A 19413-nucleotide genomic window follows, 5' to 3' on the forward strand; every position below is an offset into this window, starting at 1 on the left:
TCACAAACACTTTGGGAGGAATGAGAATCAAATAAGAAAACTATACAGACTCTTTTAAATGTACACAAAATAAACAATGATACTATATTTTAAAGTATATGGCCCATAAATGTAAATAAAAAGAAGGAAATAACATAAATACAATTCAGGAAGAATACTCACACAACCAGATGGCACAGTACAACATCAAGACAACTTTACCCCAGACAATCTCAGTCAGAATCTGATGAGGACAAAGAGTTAAAAAAAAAAGTTATAATGGGGTCTTAGTTTTATAGAATTTGTCAGTAGAGCCCTGAATGGAATATTTAACCTTTTCTAGAGAAAGAAATGACATGAGTTCTATTAATAAGCTATTAAGAGGGGGAGTTTGTTGTTTGTTTCTATATGATAAATAGATATTTAATTTCATCCTTGCTATACAGCACACTTAATAAATTACAGGATGCATTTAAAAATAAGATCTACATCCATTTTAGATGAAGCACCACAAAGACAAGTGTGTAAAACCCCGAAATAAACTAAATAACTACACAGAACTCTTTAGGTTAAGATAATTTATTTTGTCATCAGTGCAAATGTCAACAGCAAGGTGAAAGAAAGAAAGCAGAGCTCCATTTCACACTCGGTTACAAATTAACTGAATCCGAGAATGACATGCTAAAGACACACCTCCCTCCAGCAACCTTTGCACAACCTACCTGCCATTTCCTTAATCTTGGAAATGCTTCACAAAAATGAATCTGTTCATGATAAAATGTGAAGTCTGACAAGAAAAAAAACATCAGTTTTGAGATATTCCAAATAGCCGGAAGAGCCCCTTCTCAGGTAAGTCTCACAACACTTTCAATGTATGCTAAACAAGTAGAATACCAGTGATGTGTATGTTTGTAATATAACTTGTAACAAGCTTGACATGTGACTGCTCTGGAGGACAAGTTTCTTATACTCATAAAAATAAAGGTCTTATTGGCATCGATGAATATGGGCACTCAGAAACGCTAACATTTAAAATAATTATTTAGATATATAAAATTATCTTCACACTAAGAAATATTGTGGTTCTTTTAAAACAATAGTTAACCTAAAAATAATTAAAAAAATCATTTACTCACACTTCACTTTTTTTTACTGTTGAAGAGAAAAGAAGATATTTTGAAGAAAGCTGAAAACCTGTAACCATTGACTTCCATAGTTTTTGCTTTAGCTACTATAGAAGTCAATGGTTACAGCTTTTTAGCTTTCTTCAAAATTTCTTCCTTTGTGTTTGAGAATAAAGAAACTCAAAAAGGTTTAACCGCTATAAACAGTAAATGTTTATTTTATAGTGAACTATCCCTCTAAAAACCATGAATTATTGGTTCTTTGGGGAACCACAAATGTTATATAGAACAAAACAAAACAACTTCAGAAACAAAACTTTCAGAACCTTAGTTTAAAACGTCATTTTAGTTTGCTAGTTTAATGTTTAATGATCACACATTACTATCAACCCTGTCAACCCTCATGCCATTTGATTTTCTGTTGTTAGCCACAACAAGCTGGAAAAACTAGGGTGAACTCTTACAGAAATCAGTACAGGTAACCATGTTTAAAAGATTAGACAACACTGTCAAATGCAGTACATGAAGATTTGAAAGGTAAGCCTAACACAAATCATACTAATGTCATTTTATGCACTGCACTAATACTATGCAGTCTATAACATGGAACAAGAAGCTTTGTGCAAGTAATAGTTTAAATTCGAAGAATAATAATGAGGTTTTGAAGCTTAATGCTTCTTATTATGTTGCAATATCAACAATGCAAAGTCCTTAGTGAGAATGTAATCAGTAACAAACAGCGTAGGAAAAGACTAGGGAGGGTATACTGTAGTGTATACTTCTTGAGGAGGTCAAGTGAAAGACTTCTTTTCGTGTTGTGTTTGTTGTGGTATCGGTGAATCTGCAAGTATAAGGAGTCAGTTCTTTTTTGACCACACCTTTTCTTTCTCACATTTATAACAGAGAAAGTTGGCTGGCTTTTAGATCTTGCAGGTATGCTGTTGCTACAGGGCCGTCTTGAGACAGGAAGAGATAAAAGCAGCTCCTGAAGACTGTTTACAGCCAAATGAATAGTGGGAGAGAGTGAGGGAGTGAAAGGAAAGGCCCCTATAAAAAAATGTACTGAATCCTCTACAAGCCGTCCTTGTGGATGTCAAGAGGAGATAAGAAGGAAATACAAAGCCTTTGAGGTGGAACATGCATGTGTTTTTACATATGGAGTTGATTCTAGCTTATCAACATGGAAATTTGTTTTCTGTTCTACATTTTGTTGAATTAATGATTCATTTGTGTGCATTTATTGTGCAGCCACACATATTCACTTTGAAATTATGATTTTTTATTTAATCTAGTTTTTTTTAAGATAATATATTATAAATAATAATTTATTAAATAATTAAATAATATTAATTAAATATATGGTATATTATGACCCAGTGCTGGTCAGTTTAATCCACAACCTAATAGTCAAACTTAAATTCCTAACATAATTCAAGGGTAAACTGTAGATTTGAATATTGTAGCACTAGGTATTTACTTCACTATAAAAAAACTTTATTGTTGTGTACTGCATTTTTCACACTTTATTGCTCTTATTATGCTACGTCCAAGAGGTCAGGATTCTGATTGGTCACTTGCAGCATTCTTTTGATAAATATGCTTACATAATGATCGTGAAACTGCATATTTGTCCTATGCAGGCCATTTCCTAATGTGTTAGTTTTAGGTCACTTGTTCAACACACATTATAACAACAATAATAACATTATAAAATCTCAAATCCATAAATTTATTTGCTAAAAATATAGCAAATATGATGTATAAAATATATTTATAAAAATTCATGGTTACTGTTCATCCTTTAAGGGTGTATTATTTGGCACATCTAGCGATACATTAATTCTACATTCTCATGTATTAATGTTTACTATGTGTGTCTCATGTACACAATATTATTGTTTACAGTAGATGTTTGCTGAGTCTTGTGGGTTCTTGAATGTGTCAGCATGTAAAAGTTCCTGTTTTGTGTGTGCATAGTGTGAATCAAATCTTGCATACAGTATATGGCAAATATGGCAAAAGCTGATTTGAATTTATTTGGTCAATTTCTGGTTAAAAATTAAAATAAAGTAAATGGGTAATACCTAGTTATTTGAAACATAAAGTTTTAATATTGGTCAATAATTATTCAATAATTAGTGTTTTGGGGCTTCTGTTTTGATAAAATCTTATTGTTAATTATTAGTAAATATGTCTCCAAAAGATTCTTATGGTATATAAATTAATGTAACACTAATGTTACATTTTGGTACAAGCTACAAAGTGTGTGTTTTTCCTAATGACTTTGACACCCTTGACCAGAGATGCCCAAAGTAGGGCCCGCGGGTCATCCCAACTGAAAAGAGAGGGAGCATGATGGGGAGGTGGTTGGGGCTAATGCTGTTGACACAGATCGTCATTTCAAATTTAACGTATCCTTTTGTTTATTTGTTTTATTGCTAAGCTACAAAAAAGCCAACTGAACTTAAATGATGCACATAAATGTTGTAAATGAATCAGACTTTTAAAATGTAAATACTGTCACTTGACAGATGTATAGGATATCTGTGAGTAAATCAAGGTAGGACTGCTCAACTAGTTAATTCTGCACTGAACTTCATTGAGTTATAAATAGGATTGTTGATGTTTTTACTGTAATAAGTTCATTATTAAATGTTATGGAATAAATGTTAAATATTACGGAATAAATTAGGAAACTACCGATGGCAAATATAATATATAAGGTTTGGTATATATATTTGGCCCACAGCCCTCGACCAAGTTTGCTTTTTGTCCCTTAAGAAAACGTTTGGGCACCCCTGCCCTTGACAAACTAAAAAAACCCAAAGCCTGCTATGAGGTTTTATATTTAAGAACCATACTTGTACTCAAACTCTTCAACTCAGGCCACTTCTCTGGCTGCTATTTATCATCTGCCTTTTATTGTGATTTGTGCAGGAAGCAGGAAAACATGGGGTGTGTGACACACACAGTGTGTGTGCTCCTATGTTTTTGGGTCTCAGGATCAAGCTACACTCTCCAGACTGTGGGTCCATGTACGGTCAACAGAGAGACGGTGAGGAAAAACAACAGTCACTCGGGCCTCTTTTGTTCCCCGAGCCAGAGCGAGCACTGCTACATCAGGAGTATCCTGTTTGTAGGCACTGTTTCCTGTTTTTGGTGACAGAGGTTTACCCAATCTGCTGGTGGTTTATCTTGTGAGAAAATAAATGTCTTGTTTTGTGTTTGAAAACACAAGCAGATAATCTGCTGTTATTTTGTTTAAAAGTCATTGTAATATTTTATTTATTTTTTAAATAATACATTATCATTCATTAGCAGTTAAAAAATCTAACCCAATCTAAGTCTAATTAAGGAGGCATCTGATTTACAGATAAATTACACTAAACTTCATTAATGATTATAAAGGGATGTGGTTTAAATATTACATAAATATTATTTGATTGTAAAACGTTGTAGGGTGAATTAATTGAATCTGGGGTGCTTAATGATAAAATATGCAATAAATAACAATACATTTACAAACTATATGTTTTAAACGAATTCTCAAGTTTTTTTTTTTAATTCAAGATCCCTACTATACATTTTTGAATGAATACATGATGTTTTCTCCCATAAACACTCATTTGATTACTTTTTACAGCCATTTTTTCAGGTACACATGACACACAGTTTTTCCTAGTTTGTGATAAAAAAAATAGCTTACATTAGGTTAATACAAATCATATTTTAGTGGATTTTTAATGGTTTCAAGGTTCATATATGAATCAGATTGTTTAGATTTGATTCAATTCTGATTTGCAAGCTCATTTTTCTAATGTTTTCCAGTTTGCTTTAGCTAAATTAAAGTTAAGTTTCTCACATTAGGTGGTGTAATATCTTGTTTTATAAGATTTTTACAGTACTTAATTCTGAATGTCCAATTTTATCTCGGCCTATAGCATATATTATTTTGTTTTGTAAATTGAGGCAATAACAAAAAAAATATTTATTTTTTTTAATTAGCAAAATTTACTTATATATAAAATTGCATAATCACAGAAACTGATGTAGGCTAAGACAAATATATAGATATTAAAGATGTAAATAATATTTATATAATAAAACTTTAATTTTAACAAACATTAAAAAAATTGGTTATTTTCAAAATAAATAAAATACTTCCGCCGCCATTGTTATTTTACTTGTTTTTTTAATTTATTTAACAGCACTACACCAAAAATATTATTATTTTTATTTATTATCTGATGTCTCTTTTGCTGACTTTATCCTACTGCAATAAATCATTTTACAGCTTATTTCCATTGCACAAGTAGTTTCATAATCAAATAACTCTTAATTCTTTCTTCAGGCTGCGTTTGATTGCAGTGGGAAAAGACTTGCATCGGTACCGAAGCACATCTGGATGAACGTGACCTACTTGGATTTGTCTGACAATCTGTTAGATTTAACTCGCATTGACAGTTTCAAGCGCCTGAATCGATTCAGCAACTTGGTTACACTGAACCTATCAGGCAACTACTTCCCCCTACTGTTAAAAGAGCATCTCTACAGGCTTACTTCTCTTAAAGTGCTAGACTTGAGTAGATGCAAACTGGCCGCAGTGGAGGCAGATGCTCTGAGCAGCCTTTCCAACCAGTTCGTGCAAATCAGAGGAGAACCAAACAGACACGAAGTAGGAAAACTGAAGAGCTTGCTAAACATTGATGGTACGAATGCTTTTGTTTTCTCATTATTAAACTGTTATTTGATGTGGTACAAAAAAAAATAGGTATATAGATTTAAATTATATTACATTTACCTATTTTTTTGATTTTTGTAAATTAAACTAAATAAAATGAAAGTAATTTTACAGATTACAATAATTCAATAGTTTTTAACAATGTCAAATGGTTTAACATTATCCATCAGGTAATAAATATAGTAACATATTATCAATACATCATAAAATTTAGGTTAGTATACTTTCGTACTTTACTGAATTTCCAAAATATTGCAGTTATTTACATTAATTCATTGTTTAAGGTTTCAGGGAATTTTACCACATGACATTCAACAATTTGAAACAATCTGACATTTGTAAGCAAAGTAGCACAAATTCAACGGCATTTGGAAGTAAAAGACTATAAAATGTACTCCAAATACTCTTTGTTTTATTTACCTCATAACATTTTTATAATATTGTATGTTTGTTTTTATTATTTGATTATCTCCTTTTTGTTTTATTCTTAATTTTTAAATCAGTATTTTAATCAATCTATTTAATTTCATTCATTCATTTTCTTTTCGGCTTAGTCCCTTTAATTATCTGGGGTCACCACAGCGTATTGAACCGCCAACTTAACCAGCATATGTTTTTCACAGCAGATGTCTTTTCAGCCACAACCCAACACTGGGAAACAACTGGGAGAACATGCAACTCCATACAGAAATGCCAGCTGACCCAGTCGGGGCTTGAACCAGCGACCTTCTTGCTGTGAGGCGATCTTGCTACTGTGCCACCGTGTCGTCCAATCAATTTAAATTGTGGAATCAAAATAATGATAAACAAATTATGTAATATTCAAATAAATAAGTAATTTTGATGCACTGTTAGACTTATTTAGTAAAAAAACACCCAGTGAAATTGCACATACATTCTTTACAGTTTACAGTAACTTACTGCATATTAGAAATTCGGTTGTCTACTTTAATCAAAGTAATCATGAGACAATTGAGACAATGAAAATATGTGTCACTTGTTTGTAATTTATTAAATTCAAAAGTAAATACTAAAAAATAAGCTTTTGTACAGCTTTTAAAAATGTAAAATAAAATGTAAATAAAATGTAAATAAATCCCAGAAAAATTACTGTAAAAAAGGTCATACTGTGAAATTAAAAAGGGCATTTTACTATAAAATTAAGCTGCGGTAAGGCTATTTTAGTGTAAAATTAATTAACAGGTAAGCTATTGTAAAATTGAGATGCGGTAACTTACTGGTAACAGTGTTGTAAGTTACTGCAAAAATACCATAAAATCCCTGTTAAACTGTTCATACGTTGCATTTATAATTTAAGTTAAACATTAGAACGCACAAAAATTACGTTCATTATGTTGGCTAATGGGGCTTTACATTGGCGCACTGGGTTGCACAATTGCCTCACAGCAAGAAGGTCGCTGGTTCGAGCCCCAGCTGGTTCAGTTGGCATTTCTGTGTGGCATTTGCATGTTCTCCCTGCATAATCTAAATTGGCCGTAATGTATGTGTGTAGATGCAAGTGTGTATAGGTGTGCTAGTGCTGGGTTTTGACTGGAAGGGCAAAAAACATATGGTGGATAAGTTGGTGGTTCATTCGGCTGTGGCGACCCCTGATAAATAAAGGGACTTAGTGCAAGGAAAATTAATGAGCACAACAATTTAAGCACATTTTCAAACTTTATGATCATGAAAGTTTGTCTTGACAAACTATTTTTAATATAGTTTGCTCTGCTTTAATTATATTTATATGTAATAAACTATTTGACTGCCAAAGGAAATTCTTATATTGAATATTTGAACATGGACGTACACTTTTATCTCACCACCATTCATTTGTTTTTCCCATGGCAGAACCTTCTGAGGATACCAACCGTGGAGCTTTCCTGCGTAAACTGCTCGCAGTGGAAACAAACGCTACAAATAATGGTTAAAACCTTTTTTTAATCCAAGTTCATTAACATTGATTTTCAAATATATAATCTTACGTTCCTCTGATTACTAACTAACCAATATAAATACCATTTATAGGCACAAAAGCAGTTATTAAGGATCAAAAACCTGAAAACTCTTCAAGCAGCTGGAAGGTTCTTGTGGCTGTTCTGGTGTCAGCAATCACCCTCTCTGTTTTTATAGCTGTAATGGCCAAATGCAAAGTTGTACACAGGTATCTGGCGAGCTACAGACACTCCAGACTCAGCGAGATAGACGCCACTAGTCAATGTGACCCTGGCAACTTTGAGGTGGGGTTTGCGACCCATGGCGGCCCCGGGACCCGCGCGGTTGCACCTGACATTGATGAGGATGACGATGGCTTTATTGAAGATAACTATATTCAAGCCAGTGAAAGTGAGAGAGCTACTAGAGAGACAACATTGACTGATGATGATGATGAAGAGGAGGAGGAGATTGAGTTTAGTATTGGTTAGTCATAATAAGTCTAATGTTGTATTATGTGATGATATTTGAAATAACTTTCATTGAGAAGTCACTAACAAACATTTAGTATTGCATAATCAGTGGTTAAACTAATAATTGAATGATTAATTGACAAGAAAATTAATATGCAACAGATTCATTATGTGTTTGAATGTTTAAAGGAGTAGTTCACCCAATAATTTACTTACCCTCAGACCATAAATATGGTGGCCGAGAGATCTTAATGTGCTGCAATTTAAGAAATCACGGGCAATTGCAAATAACGGCAGCAAATTGAGAAAATATGTTCAACCATTTGACAGCACACATGCTGCAAATCCTCACAACATAAACACATTTTTAAATAACATGCTGCATTTTCTAACAATGCAAACAAATAAATAAAACACGCTGCATTTTCTCACAACGCAAAAAATTTACAAAACGCGCTGCATTTTCTCACAACACTTTCAACTAGCATGGAGCACAATGAAAATGTTTCAAGGGGACCCTAAAACTTGACGGACCCGACTATTTAGGTTATGTGCTGCGTCCCAATTCGCATACTTATACTACGCCCTAAAAGTGTGTACTTTTTTGTGAAGGAAAAATATATACTTTTGAGCGTGTTAAAGAAGAGTTCGCAAGCTTTGGGACATACTACTTCCTCGTTAACAGATCGTTATGTTGCTTAGTTATGAGACCAATCATCCACTCATCATCTACATTTCTGTCATTTTTAATGTGCTACCTTATTGGAGAAGTAGCAGCAGGATAATCTCCCATTCATGAGTCTTTCATGCAGAGAAATTTCCTGGTGTTTGGATAATTATGCATTCAGACATTATAATGTCCAAACACGTCTTTATATAGTTCAGCATTGTTGTTGCAGATGAAATATAACACAGAAAACATTATTTAAATATTAATTCAAACAAGTTCACTGAAGCCTCTCTACTTGACAGTTGATCTCACCATTCATTCATTTTCTTGTCAGCTTAGTCCCTTTTTTTAATCTGGGGTCACCACAGTGGAATGAACCATCAACTTATCCAGCAAGTTTTTACATAGCAGATGCCCTTCCAGCCGCAACCCATCTCTGGGAAACATCCACACACAAATTTACACACACTATGGACAATTTTAGCCTACTCACCTGTTCCAGGAATTCCTGGAAACCAGAGCACACGGAGGAAACCCACGCGAAGGCAGGGAGAACATGCAAACTCCACACAGAAACACCAACTGAGCTGAGGTTCTAACCAGCGACCCAGCGGCCTTCTTGCTGTGAGGCGTCAGCACTACCTACTGCTGCCTCGCCCTTGATCTCACCATGTTGTAGTTTATTTACACTATTTCTCCGCGTTTGTAGTTCTAATCCAATTCACATCCAGCGCACAATATATTGTGGGCAATAGCAGCGATTAGAGTATGGACGGTTCTACACTTAAATTTTCTTTTTACCGGAAACAGTAAACCATCTGGGAACCTTTGGGGTACTGTTTTCAACATACTATGATTTGGGACATACTAATTCTATTTTTAAATACTTACATCAAATAATTTCGAAGGATAGTATGCGAATTGGGATACAGCAATGGTTATTTAGGCTAATAAATCACAGAAGACAAGGGAATAAGGATGTTAAAATAAGCCACGGCAAAGCGGCGTCCGTTATGTTTTTGGGTCACCTTGAAACATTTACGTTTTTGTTCTTTTTGCAAATATTTTGAGAAAATGCAGCACGTTTTTGTAAATTGTTTGTGCTGTGAGAAAATGCAGTGCATTTTATTAATTTGTTTGCTTTGTGGAAAAATGCAGTGCTTTTTTAAAAATGTGTTTGCGTTATGAGGATTTGCAGTATGCACTGTCAAACTGATGAAGATCTTTCCGTAATTTGTTGGTGTTTTTTGTAATTGCATTTGTTTTCTTAAATTGCAGCATGTTAGGCTCTCTCGGCCACCGTACATAAATGATGCAAGTAACTTTTTTTCAGTAGAACAACTGGAACTGTTTGGCACTTTGAGAGATAAACAACAACAACATACAGGAAAACATGTGACAAGTCATTAATTTATAAAATTGAATTGATTGGTCGGCAAAAAATCTTGTTTTTGGGTGAACTGTTCTTTAAGCCACATTAATATATAATTGAGGTTCATTATTTTGTAGCCTAATGCTTTCTAATTATTTCAGAAATTCACACATTTTGGCAATTATTTACTTTTTACAATAGTGTATGAAAAGATGTGAATCAAAATGCAATGAAATTTGAATGTACAGTAGGCGTATTTGAACTTAATCTTAAATCGGATGTTTGCTAACATTAATGAAACTTTATTTTTTAAATAATAATATTAAAACATATATCTAGCGTTTTTGGGCCATATACTGTACAGTCTATTACATTTTTGTTAGTTTTGTGTTTCACTTCAGTTCTAAATTAAATGATTTTTTTTGTTGTTGAGAAAATTGCATTCCTATATTTTCCACTGGGCGCCGCCGTTGTGCTCATTACTAAATCCAAATGATAAATTATAATTTTTATTATTATATATTGTAAAAATCATTTATAAATGACACAAGTAAAAATTCTAGCCATAATATATTTCAGTCATGGCAAATATTAGGGGTAATATTTTATATGTGCCTGTTGTTTCACCTAAAGGTAGCTGAAGTTGCGTCACGCTGTTTCTACATTACAATCGAGCGACGCGACAAAATTCGTTTGATTATAATGGCAGCGGTTTAATTCTGTCGCGTCGCGGTGATCAGCACAGCAACAAGCTCGGGCTGCACAACCGGTTAGACGCCTACAAACCCGGAAGACTCGCGTGTTAGGGATGGGGAATATCTTTCGGCATTTCAGCTGATTAAACTTTAGGAAAATCTGCAAAACTTCGACACCTGTCAGTTAGTTCTTGTCATCCAACACCTTTGACGAGGATGGCCGCGTCCGCGATCTTCATCCTGGACCTGAAAGGCAAGGTAAGTGCGCGTGCACCTGTCGGATGAAGGTCGGACAGTTTATACTCTTGTGTCACAATGTTTGAAACCTGTATAGCAAAGAATATTTGAGGTTTGAGGATCGTTTGGCAACATAAATTGTATTTACTCACTTTGAGGTTTATTAAAAATCCTATCTAATGATGTCAGGAGTGATACAGCCTCCACATCACACTCAAAGTTAACAGGACTGTCACTGAATGAAACTGGAGAGTTCACCTTTCACATATTTAATAACATTTAAATGCTATTGTAGAAAACAAACATCAACTCGCTTCTGCTAATTAAAATGTACCGTACTATTTTTGGGGGATGTGGTGAAGAAGTAGCTTAGTATTTTTATTTATTTTTTGTAAAGTAATCTACTGTAGGCTACATGACAGCCTACTGTATAGCCACAGCATTTGTAGCATTTTCTTGTTATTAAGCCAAAAGTGATATTGTGTATGTAGAACACTTATTAAAGGCAAACAAATTGTCTGTATTTAAATTCAAACATTTGTGAAAATGTTAAAATATACTGTAAACACAATATTCCACCGTCATTCAGTGTAGCATGTATAAATCAATTATTTTAATCCTATGTAAATATATGAACGAATAATAGTTCAATAAAACGTAATAAATAAAAACGTATTGCAAAGTATAAAAGTTTTATATTACAATTATTTTTTATTTTGAATGGTACTGTGATCTTTAAATAGATCAATAGGATTTTATTGTCAGTTTATTGACACTTAAATAATAAATAAATAATAAGCTTAGAAAAAAAAACGTTCTGGTATGTACCTGTACCACATGTTGTTGCTCTTATTTTTAATATTGTCCTCATTTATAAATCTCTGTGTATGAAAGCATCCATTGGATGATTAAGTGTAATCATGTCATCATCAAATGATTCTTGTTCTAAAAAAGACTGACAGGATTTTGGTAAATAAACTATTTTTACACTGAATGACATTTTAGTGGGTATCTTCTGTATATCCTGATTAATTTTAAATGCATTATGTTGATTTTTTTTTATTAATTAATTCATCAATATTTTTATTTTTACGTTTGTTATTCAAGAGAAGATCACAGCACATTAGTTTGTGAGATGTAGTGGGTGGATGGGAGTATTTCCATGAAAACAGAGCCTCAGGGTCTCAGTGGAATGGATTACCCTCCAATATACCCCTGGATTTTGGCACTGCTGATGAAAGCGCTCTTGCCTGTGCCCTAGAGCAATCCAATATCTCCATTTGAAGGAATATCTCAACACTAGCCACATTAAAGTCAGACTTCACTGATCCTTTAAGTTTCATCCTACTATAAACCTTGAATGCACCTGTTAGCAGAATAAAAATGAAGAAAAAAAGTGACCTGGACTTTTGATTGTATCTTACATTGATTAGTAAAGATATTGATGTCAAAGCTTTCTTTGGTTGTGTGTTGGCAAGAGCCGGTATAAGGTTCTGATGATATGATAACCTTGGCTAAAAATATCATGATTTCACAGTATTGTGATTACTGCTCTCAAATGTATTCTTTTTTTTAAATGTCTGGGTAAAAAGTAAAAACCCGTTTCCCTTTTGAACACAATACTATTTTAAGAAACATTTATAATATATATGAACAAAGGAATAATAAACATATCAGGATAAATCATTCAAACAATTCATTGACTTCTGCTGTCTTAATGTGTTTTTAATTTATTTTTACAATTTAAAATGGCATCTTCGGATATCTTTTCTACTGCAGATACTGTTGTCCTAAAAAAAAAAAAAAAAAATGTAAATAAAACATCTTACACATACCGTAGAAAAAGGTTATCATCCCATGCTTAGTTGTGTGGTTAGTATTATTTAAAGCTGATTTGAGTCAATGCAAACAATCCATGTACTGTAAGTGTCCTGAAGAATTAAGAAGAATTTTAAAGCCATAGGAAACTTCTTTTGTGTGATGTGTGATGTCAATTTATTTTAGAAAAAAGATATATTTTTCTTAGAGTAACTATCAAGGTTTTCTAGAGTTAAACAATTAAAGTTGACAGTTGTCTTTTTATATTTGTGTATGATGAGGATGTTTCAACAAGCTCATTGGAAATATCACACATTTATCTAAAATTCTAATAAAGAAATATCTAAAATTTCTTTTATCAAGAAGCATTTTTTAATAAAATAATCTGCCAATAGGGTAAGCAAATTAATCTTGTTTTTTCTTTTGACGTAAGATTAGTTTGCTTACCCCATTGGCAGATTATTTTGCTTGTTTTAAGAAAAATCTCACCTAATATTGGCATATTACTTCTCAAAACAAAACAATATGTTTTGTTTGTCTAGAAAATTCTTCTTGATTTAGAAATTTTTAGATATTTTGACTAGAAACAAGACAAAAATCTAAGTAAGAAAAGCATTTTTTGCAGTGTACCATTATGTTTGACTGCAGTTTAAATGTAAAATAATTGCTATGGGGCAGTAGAGTTTTAACATTGGGACATATTCTCGATAAAAAGATTATTTCCATGCAGTTTTCTGCACAGCACCAAATAAATACACTGCAAAAAATGCTTTTCTTACTTAGATTTTTTGTCTCGTTTCTAGTCCAAGTATCTACAAATTCTTAAATCAAGAAGCATTTTCTAGACAAGCAAAACATATTTTCTTGTTTTAAGAAATAATATGCCAAAATGAAGTGAGTTTTTCCTTAAATCAAGCAAAATAATCTGCCAATGGGGTAAGCAAAATAATCTTGTTTTTCGATTTGTGATAAGATTATTTTGCTTACCCCATTGGCAGATTATTTTGCTTGATTTAAGGAAAAACTCACTTCATTTTGTCATATTATTTCTTAAAACAAGAAAATTAGTTTTGCTTGTCTAGAAAAGGCTTCTTGATTTAGGAACTTTTAGATATTTGGACTAGAAACTAAACAAAACATCTAAGTAAGAAAAGCATTTTTTTTTGCAGTGACAAAACAACTTAACAATGTCCATAATTTGTAATTGAATATATGTTTGCCTCATCAGTCTCCATATGGACAATGTTTTAAGGTGTGGTTCGTTTGCTCAGTATCAGTAGCTTACTTTGTACTGTATTGTACTTGTGATACAGAGTGCTCGAGTTTGAGTCTAGTGAAGAACAGTTTCGCAAAAGAGACAAAAGCATTGTAAAATCAAGGTAAAACTATGTGTTTTGCAGTATAAAGTAAAATGATAGATAGTGAAAACACAATTGGTTGGTTTTAAAGATGCAGCAGGAGATCTGGGATAATGCTAAATTTAGCATAAGTAGCTTTGAAAATGCACGTATCTCCCTGCCGTCCAAAGCTACACCTTCTGAAGTCATGAACATTTACCAAATAGATGACCATAAACAGTTGTTAGGGCTACGTATTGTAATTTTAGTCCTAAAATTTTGAATTGGACAAACATTTTTTAGTTCTATGCCTTAAAGCCAGAATATAAAAATACATACAAATACATTTAGATCCTTTACTTTAATCATTACTATTGGAAAGTGAAGAGACTTTCAGCCAGCACAAAAAACATGTTTCTGAAGACACCCACCTACTGCACCTTTAGGAAAGGGTTTAGGTCAGTTGTTTGCGAGGTGATCTGTGTGACAAGCCTTGCCTTCTCGTGGGTGTGTACAGGAAGTATGTGTATCTGAAAAGTACAACAAAACATACTCAAAGAAGCATATTTCAGATTTACAAAAACGTAGACAGCGCCTTCTAGTTGATCTGTCATCTAAAATGTTCAACAAAAGAAACCATGAGCAACGTATTTGTCATTTTCTATTGCTACATTTTATGTAAAAGTAAGGTTGTTTGGTGGCTTTCTTAAAATAGCCTAAAAAAACATGGCTTTCTGTGATTTGTAATGCATTCATAGCTGATGTCTGGTTTTCTGAAAGCAAATTGTGCAATGCTTAAAGCGTAAAATGCATGCTGGTCATTTTTATCTGACACATACTGTAATGAGTAGTTCAGAAGTTTTTATATATTAAATTATTGAGTAAAATGCACTTATTTAATCAATTAATAATGTTAATTTATACTTTACACAAAATATATTAATACTTTAGAGAAAATGTAAGTGTACAAATAGCTAGGTGATAACAAAATATACCGTGTAGTTACTTTAAGTACAGTGGTGTAGTTGGGGCTATACGCATGTACACTTCGTATGCCTATTTTTTTTCACAAGCTGTTTGGGTATTAAGACTTCTGAGGATCAATATTTGCCTACACCCTCAGTATACTTACTTGTTTTGCTGATTAGACTTCCCTAATTTACGTAGGCCTATCCGCTTGTAAAGTGTGACGTCATGCGAAGCGGCTTCTGGGTCCAAGCGCTCTATTCAACTGAATGGGGAGACTCATGAAATGGTAATAATAAACGTTTACAAAGCGATTTAAGGCTTTCGAAAATCACGATCGCAGTATTTATGTCCATGCCTAAAATCCAATGGCCAGAAAGTGATTAATTTTTTTAAAATAGTTACATTTTTGGTATTTGTTATGCAGCAAGCCCAGAGACTGTTGTGTACATTATGATTTTATATAAAATTAACTTTAATGTGTGATAGGAATAAAACGTGATCATAAACGAATGATTTCTCCACTCAAATAAATGGTGGCTTGGACCCGGAAACAGTATTACATACGTCACAAACACGTCACCACTTAACAAGCGGATATTCGCGTCCCCTTTAACTGTATAGCAAATGTTTTTTTAACTCGCATCTTAATTTGTTGCAGTTGATGCATTTCACTTCTTTAACTTGCGCCATTTCCCGGCCCATGATGACCGCAGCAGCTGTGAGAAAAGTTTTGTGAGAGTTTTTCAAAGATGACAAGTCAGATTTCTTCTTCTCCCGTTTTCAATTCGTTTTTCATTTAATCAGTAAACCACTGCTGTCCAGAGTGAGAGCAGAAGCTGTGTTTATTGATATCTGCATATTTGCAGGGCTAAAGAAACACTTGTATCACATGTACCCCAATGTCATAGAGGAGCAATCGGCGATCCTCATCTACTGTTCCCACAGCGCTCTCCTCCTCATCACAGCTGTTTCCTCCAGCGGATTCTTGCAACTCTTAATGAACATTTCACTATGTTTATTTCAAAACTAACTATGAATATAAAACACATTACAGTGCATGTGACATTAACTAGCCTATAACATGCAGTACATTCATGACAGGAATAAACACAGTGACAGAACCACTAAGTGAATGTGCTCATTTAAACAGCATGTATATCTGACTGACATCAGAGTAAAGCATCACGTGTTATATCGTATTAAAATTATTTCTTATTTTGACTTATTTTATGATAGTGAAATATTTAAATAAGCCTGTAATTTTTTTTATATGTTCATGTTTATGCCACTTGAATTTAAAAGTCAAAGTTTTATGTAATAAAGGGAAAAAATGTACTTGATTATAGAAAGTGTTTTGTACTACAGTAAACTGGTGTGTTGAGCCTTGTAGTATTTTGCTCATTCAGAACTCAAATGTCTATGCAATACGCTGAAATACTGCTAGTTTTGTATTTAGAATTCTTGCTTAAAATGTTTGGTGTGTGTGTGTGTGTGTATGTATGTATGTGTGTGTGTATACATGTATCTAAAAAGTTAGATTCATTAGCAATATATATATATATATACTGTATATATATATATATATATATATATATATATATATATATATATATATATATATATATATATATATATATATATATATATATATATATATATTGCTAATGAATCTAACTTTTTCAGCTAATGAATCATGCTTTTAATTAAAATTTGGATTAGGTGGGTTATAGTACACCATCTGTTTTTACGACTACACCACTGTGCAAGTATTTAAAATAAGTAAAAACTAAATGTGTGCTGGCAAAAGCACACAAATCAGGCAAATCAGGTAAGTCCAGTTTACAAAAGAATTTGTTAGTGCGGATTTAACGGGTTAACTGAAAAAAAAGTCAGCATTTTGATTATTCACATTCATCAGCAAGTTGAGTGTCATTTAGGAAAAATTGCAATGCACTATTTTATGAGTCTCGTACATTTAAACTTGTTTTCATCTGTAAGGTGCTCATATGTCGCAACTACATGGGCAACATTGACATGAACGTGATAGACAACTTCATGCCGATAATGATGAAGAGAGAGGAAGAAGCAGAGTTGTCACCAGTTGTTATTCACGGCTCCACACATTTCCTCTGGATCAAGCACAGCAACCTGTACTGTATCCTTCTCTGTACTGTGAACAATCTGCCACTTCTAATGTGAATATTAAACCCGGCTGTTGTCTAGTCATAGCACTTCATATGTTTAGTCTGTTTACCACTTAACAGATTTTATCAGTGGTTGCGATGACAAAGAAAAACACCAATGCTGCTCTTGTATACTCCTTCCTGTACAAATTAGTGGAGGTAAGTGTGTTTTCTATCCATCAATATGACTACACCTTCCATAAAAACTTACACCGCATAATATTGCTGGCTATGTAAACATCAATACCCATAGCACATTTCCTCACCATAACATATCCTTAAAGGCATAGTCACCCCAACATGAGCAATTACAGTGTACTCATTCTCAAGTGGTTACAAACCTTTATGAGTTTCTCTTGAACACAAAAGAATGAAGAAACCAGTAGACATTAACTTTCATGGTAGGAAAAACACTATGAAAGTCAATGGTTACCAATCTCCAACATTCTTCAAAATATCTTCTTTTGCTTTGAACAGATGAAAGAAACTCAAAGAGGTTTGGAACAAGTGTAGGGCAAGTAACTGATGACATCATTTTTATTTTTTTATTTATTTCATTAATACTCATCATTTGTCTTGCAGGTTTTCACTGAATATTTCAAATCACTTGAAGAAGAGAGCATTAGAGACAATTTCGTGACAGTATATGAGCTAATGGATGAAGTCATGGACTTTGGATTCCCTCAAACCACTGACAGCAAGATCTTGCTAGAGTAAGTTCTGACAGATTGAGCATTCAACCGTCTCTGCTCAGAGAACACCATTCATCCCTTACTAACAGTGCTGTGAGGGGTCAGCATTCACTATTCAAGCTCAGTGCTATTCATAATCACTATATGTGCCTTGTGCAGAGGGCACAGTTTGACAATGCAATTATTAGTGTTATATTGTACATAGAGAAATGGTTGGGTAAACAGAGATGTAGAAAGTAAGCAAGTCAAGTGCTTGAGTAAAAGTACAGATACCATAATTAAATTTCCTATAGTAAAAGCACTGTTTTGCTGAAGCTTAGGAGTACAGTACTTTTTTTTATGTATTTAGTTTTAAGAGTCAGTTGTACTCATTGAATGAATGAATGTATATTTATACTTAAAAAAATATACTTTGTTTTATTACTAAAATGTGCCATACACTGATAACTGCTACTGACAAAATGTGTGCAAATAAGTGAGACTTACAAAATATAGCATGTAGCTGAGTATATAAAACTAAATGTGTTCAGGTAAAAGCACACAAATCAGGCAAATCAGGTCAGTCCAGTTTGCAAAAGAATTGGTCAGCGCAGATTTAGCAGGTTAAATGAGAAAAAAATCTGGTTCAAAAATAAAACGTGGGTTAAGCATCTCTGAGAGGGTGACGATTTGTCCAGTTATAACATTTATAATATCAAATAATCATAAACATTTTTAAAGAATTGTTGTGGAGTAAATAGTAGGTTTTGAAAGGTAATGAAGTAAAAGTTTAATTTTATTAAAATGATCACCAAAATATTCCTTCCATAGCTTGTGATTTATGGTGTTTTATATGTTTTTTTTTTTACAGTTTTGAGTTCTGGAGGGTTTTGTTTTCTGCTGTAACTGTTGATGTTTAGAAGGTTAAAAAAGAAACATTTCTTTACATTTTTAGAAGTTTGATACAATATATAGTTTGAGTTGGCCAAGTAAATTCCTATAATATTTCATATTTATTATATACGTGAGTGTTGATTACAGATAGATTTAAAATCAAATGATGTCAAAATGGACCCTTTTCACAAGACTGCTATGACTCATTTAACAGTCATCAAAATCTTTAGTTCTTGAAACTTTTATGAATGTATTACATTGTCTTTGCGTCAAATTACAAAAAAATTAAATAAAATAAAAATAGCGCTTTTGCAA

General features: G+C 33.0%; 2 protein-coding genes across 4 annotated transcripts in view; both read left to right on the plus strand.

Moving 5' to 3' along the window:
* Positions 1-709: 709 nt before the first annotated feature.
* On the plus strand, positions 710-10731 carry si:ch73-185c24.2. 2 transcript variants are annotated; one of them, XM_087256195.1, is made up of 6 exons: positions 715-828; positions 1532-1640; positions 4041-4158; positions 5455-5812; positions 7696-7770; positions 7873-10731. In XM_087256195.1, exons 3-6 carry the CDS (start codon positions 4054-4056, stop codon positions 8268-8270), a joined length of 936 nt encoding a protein of 311 aa, XP_087112321.1. In that variant the 5' UTR covers positions 715-828; positions 1532-1640; positions 4041-4053; the 3' UTR covers positions 8271-10731.
* A 339-nt stretch (positions 10732-11070) lies between these two features.
* ap1m3 (adaptor related protein complex 1 subunit mu 3) overlaps positions 11071-19413 on the plus strand; it is a 36701-nt gene continuing 28358 nt past the window's right edge. For both annotated transcript variants that reach the window (XR_015492704.1, NM_001114441.2), the window contains 4 exon segments: positions 11071-11247; positions 17349-17505; positions 17625-17692; positions 18116-18246. Coding sequence is in view for 1 of the 2 variants with exons in the window: in NM_001114441.2 (NP_001107913.2) it covers positions 11206-11247; positions 17349-17505; positions 17625-17692; positions 18116-18246 (398 nt within the window). In the remaining variant the exon portion in view is untranslated.

Source organism: Danio rerio, chromosome 6 (genome assembly GCF_052040795.2).
Source record: "Danio rerio strain M-AB ecotype USA chromosome 6, GRCz13ab, whole genome shotgun sequence".
Lineage (NCBI taxonomy): Eukaryota > Metazoa > Chordata > Actinopteri > Cypriniformes > Danionidae > Danio > Danio rerio.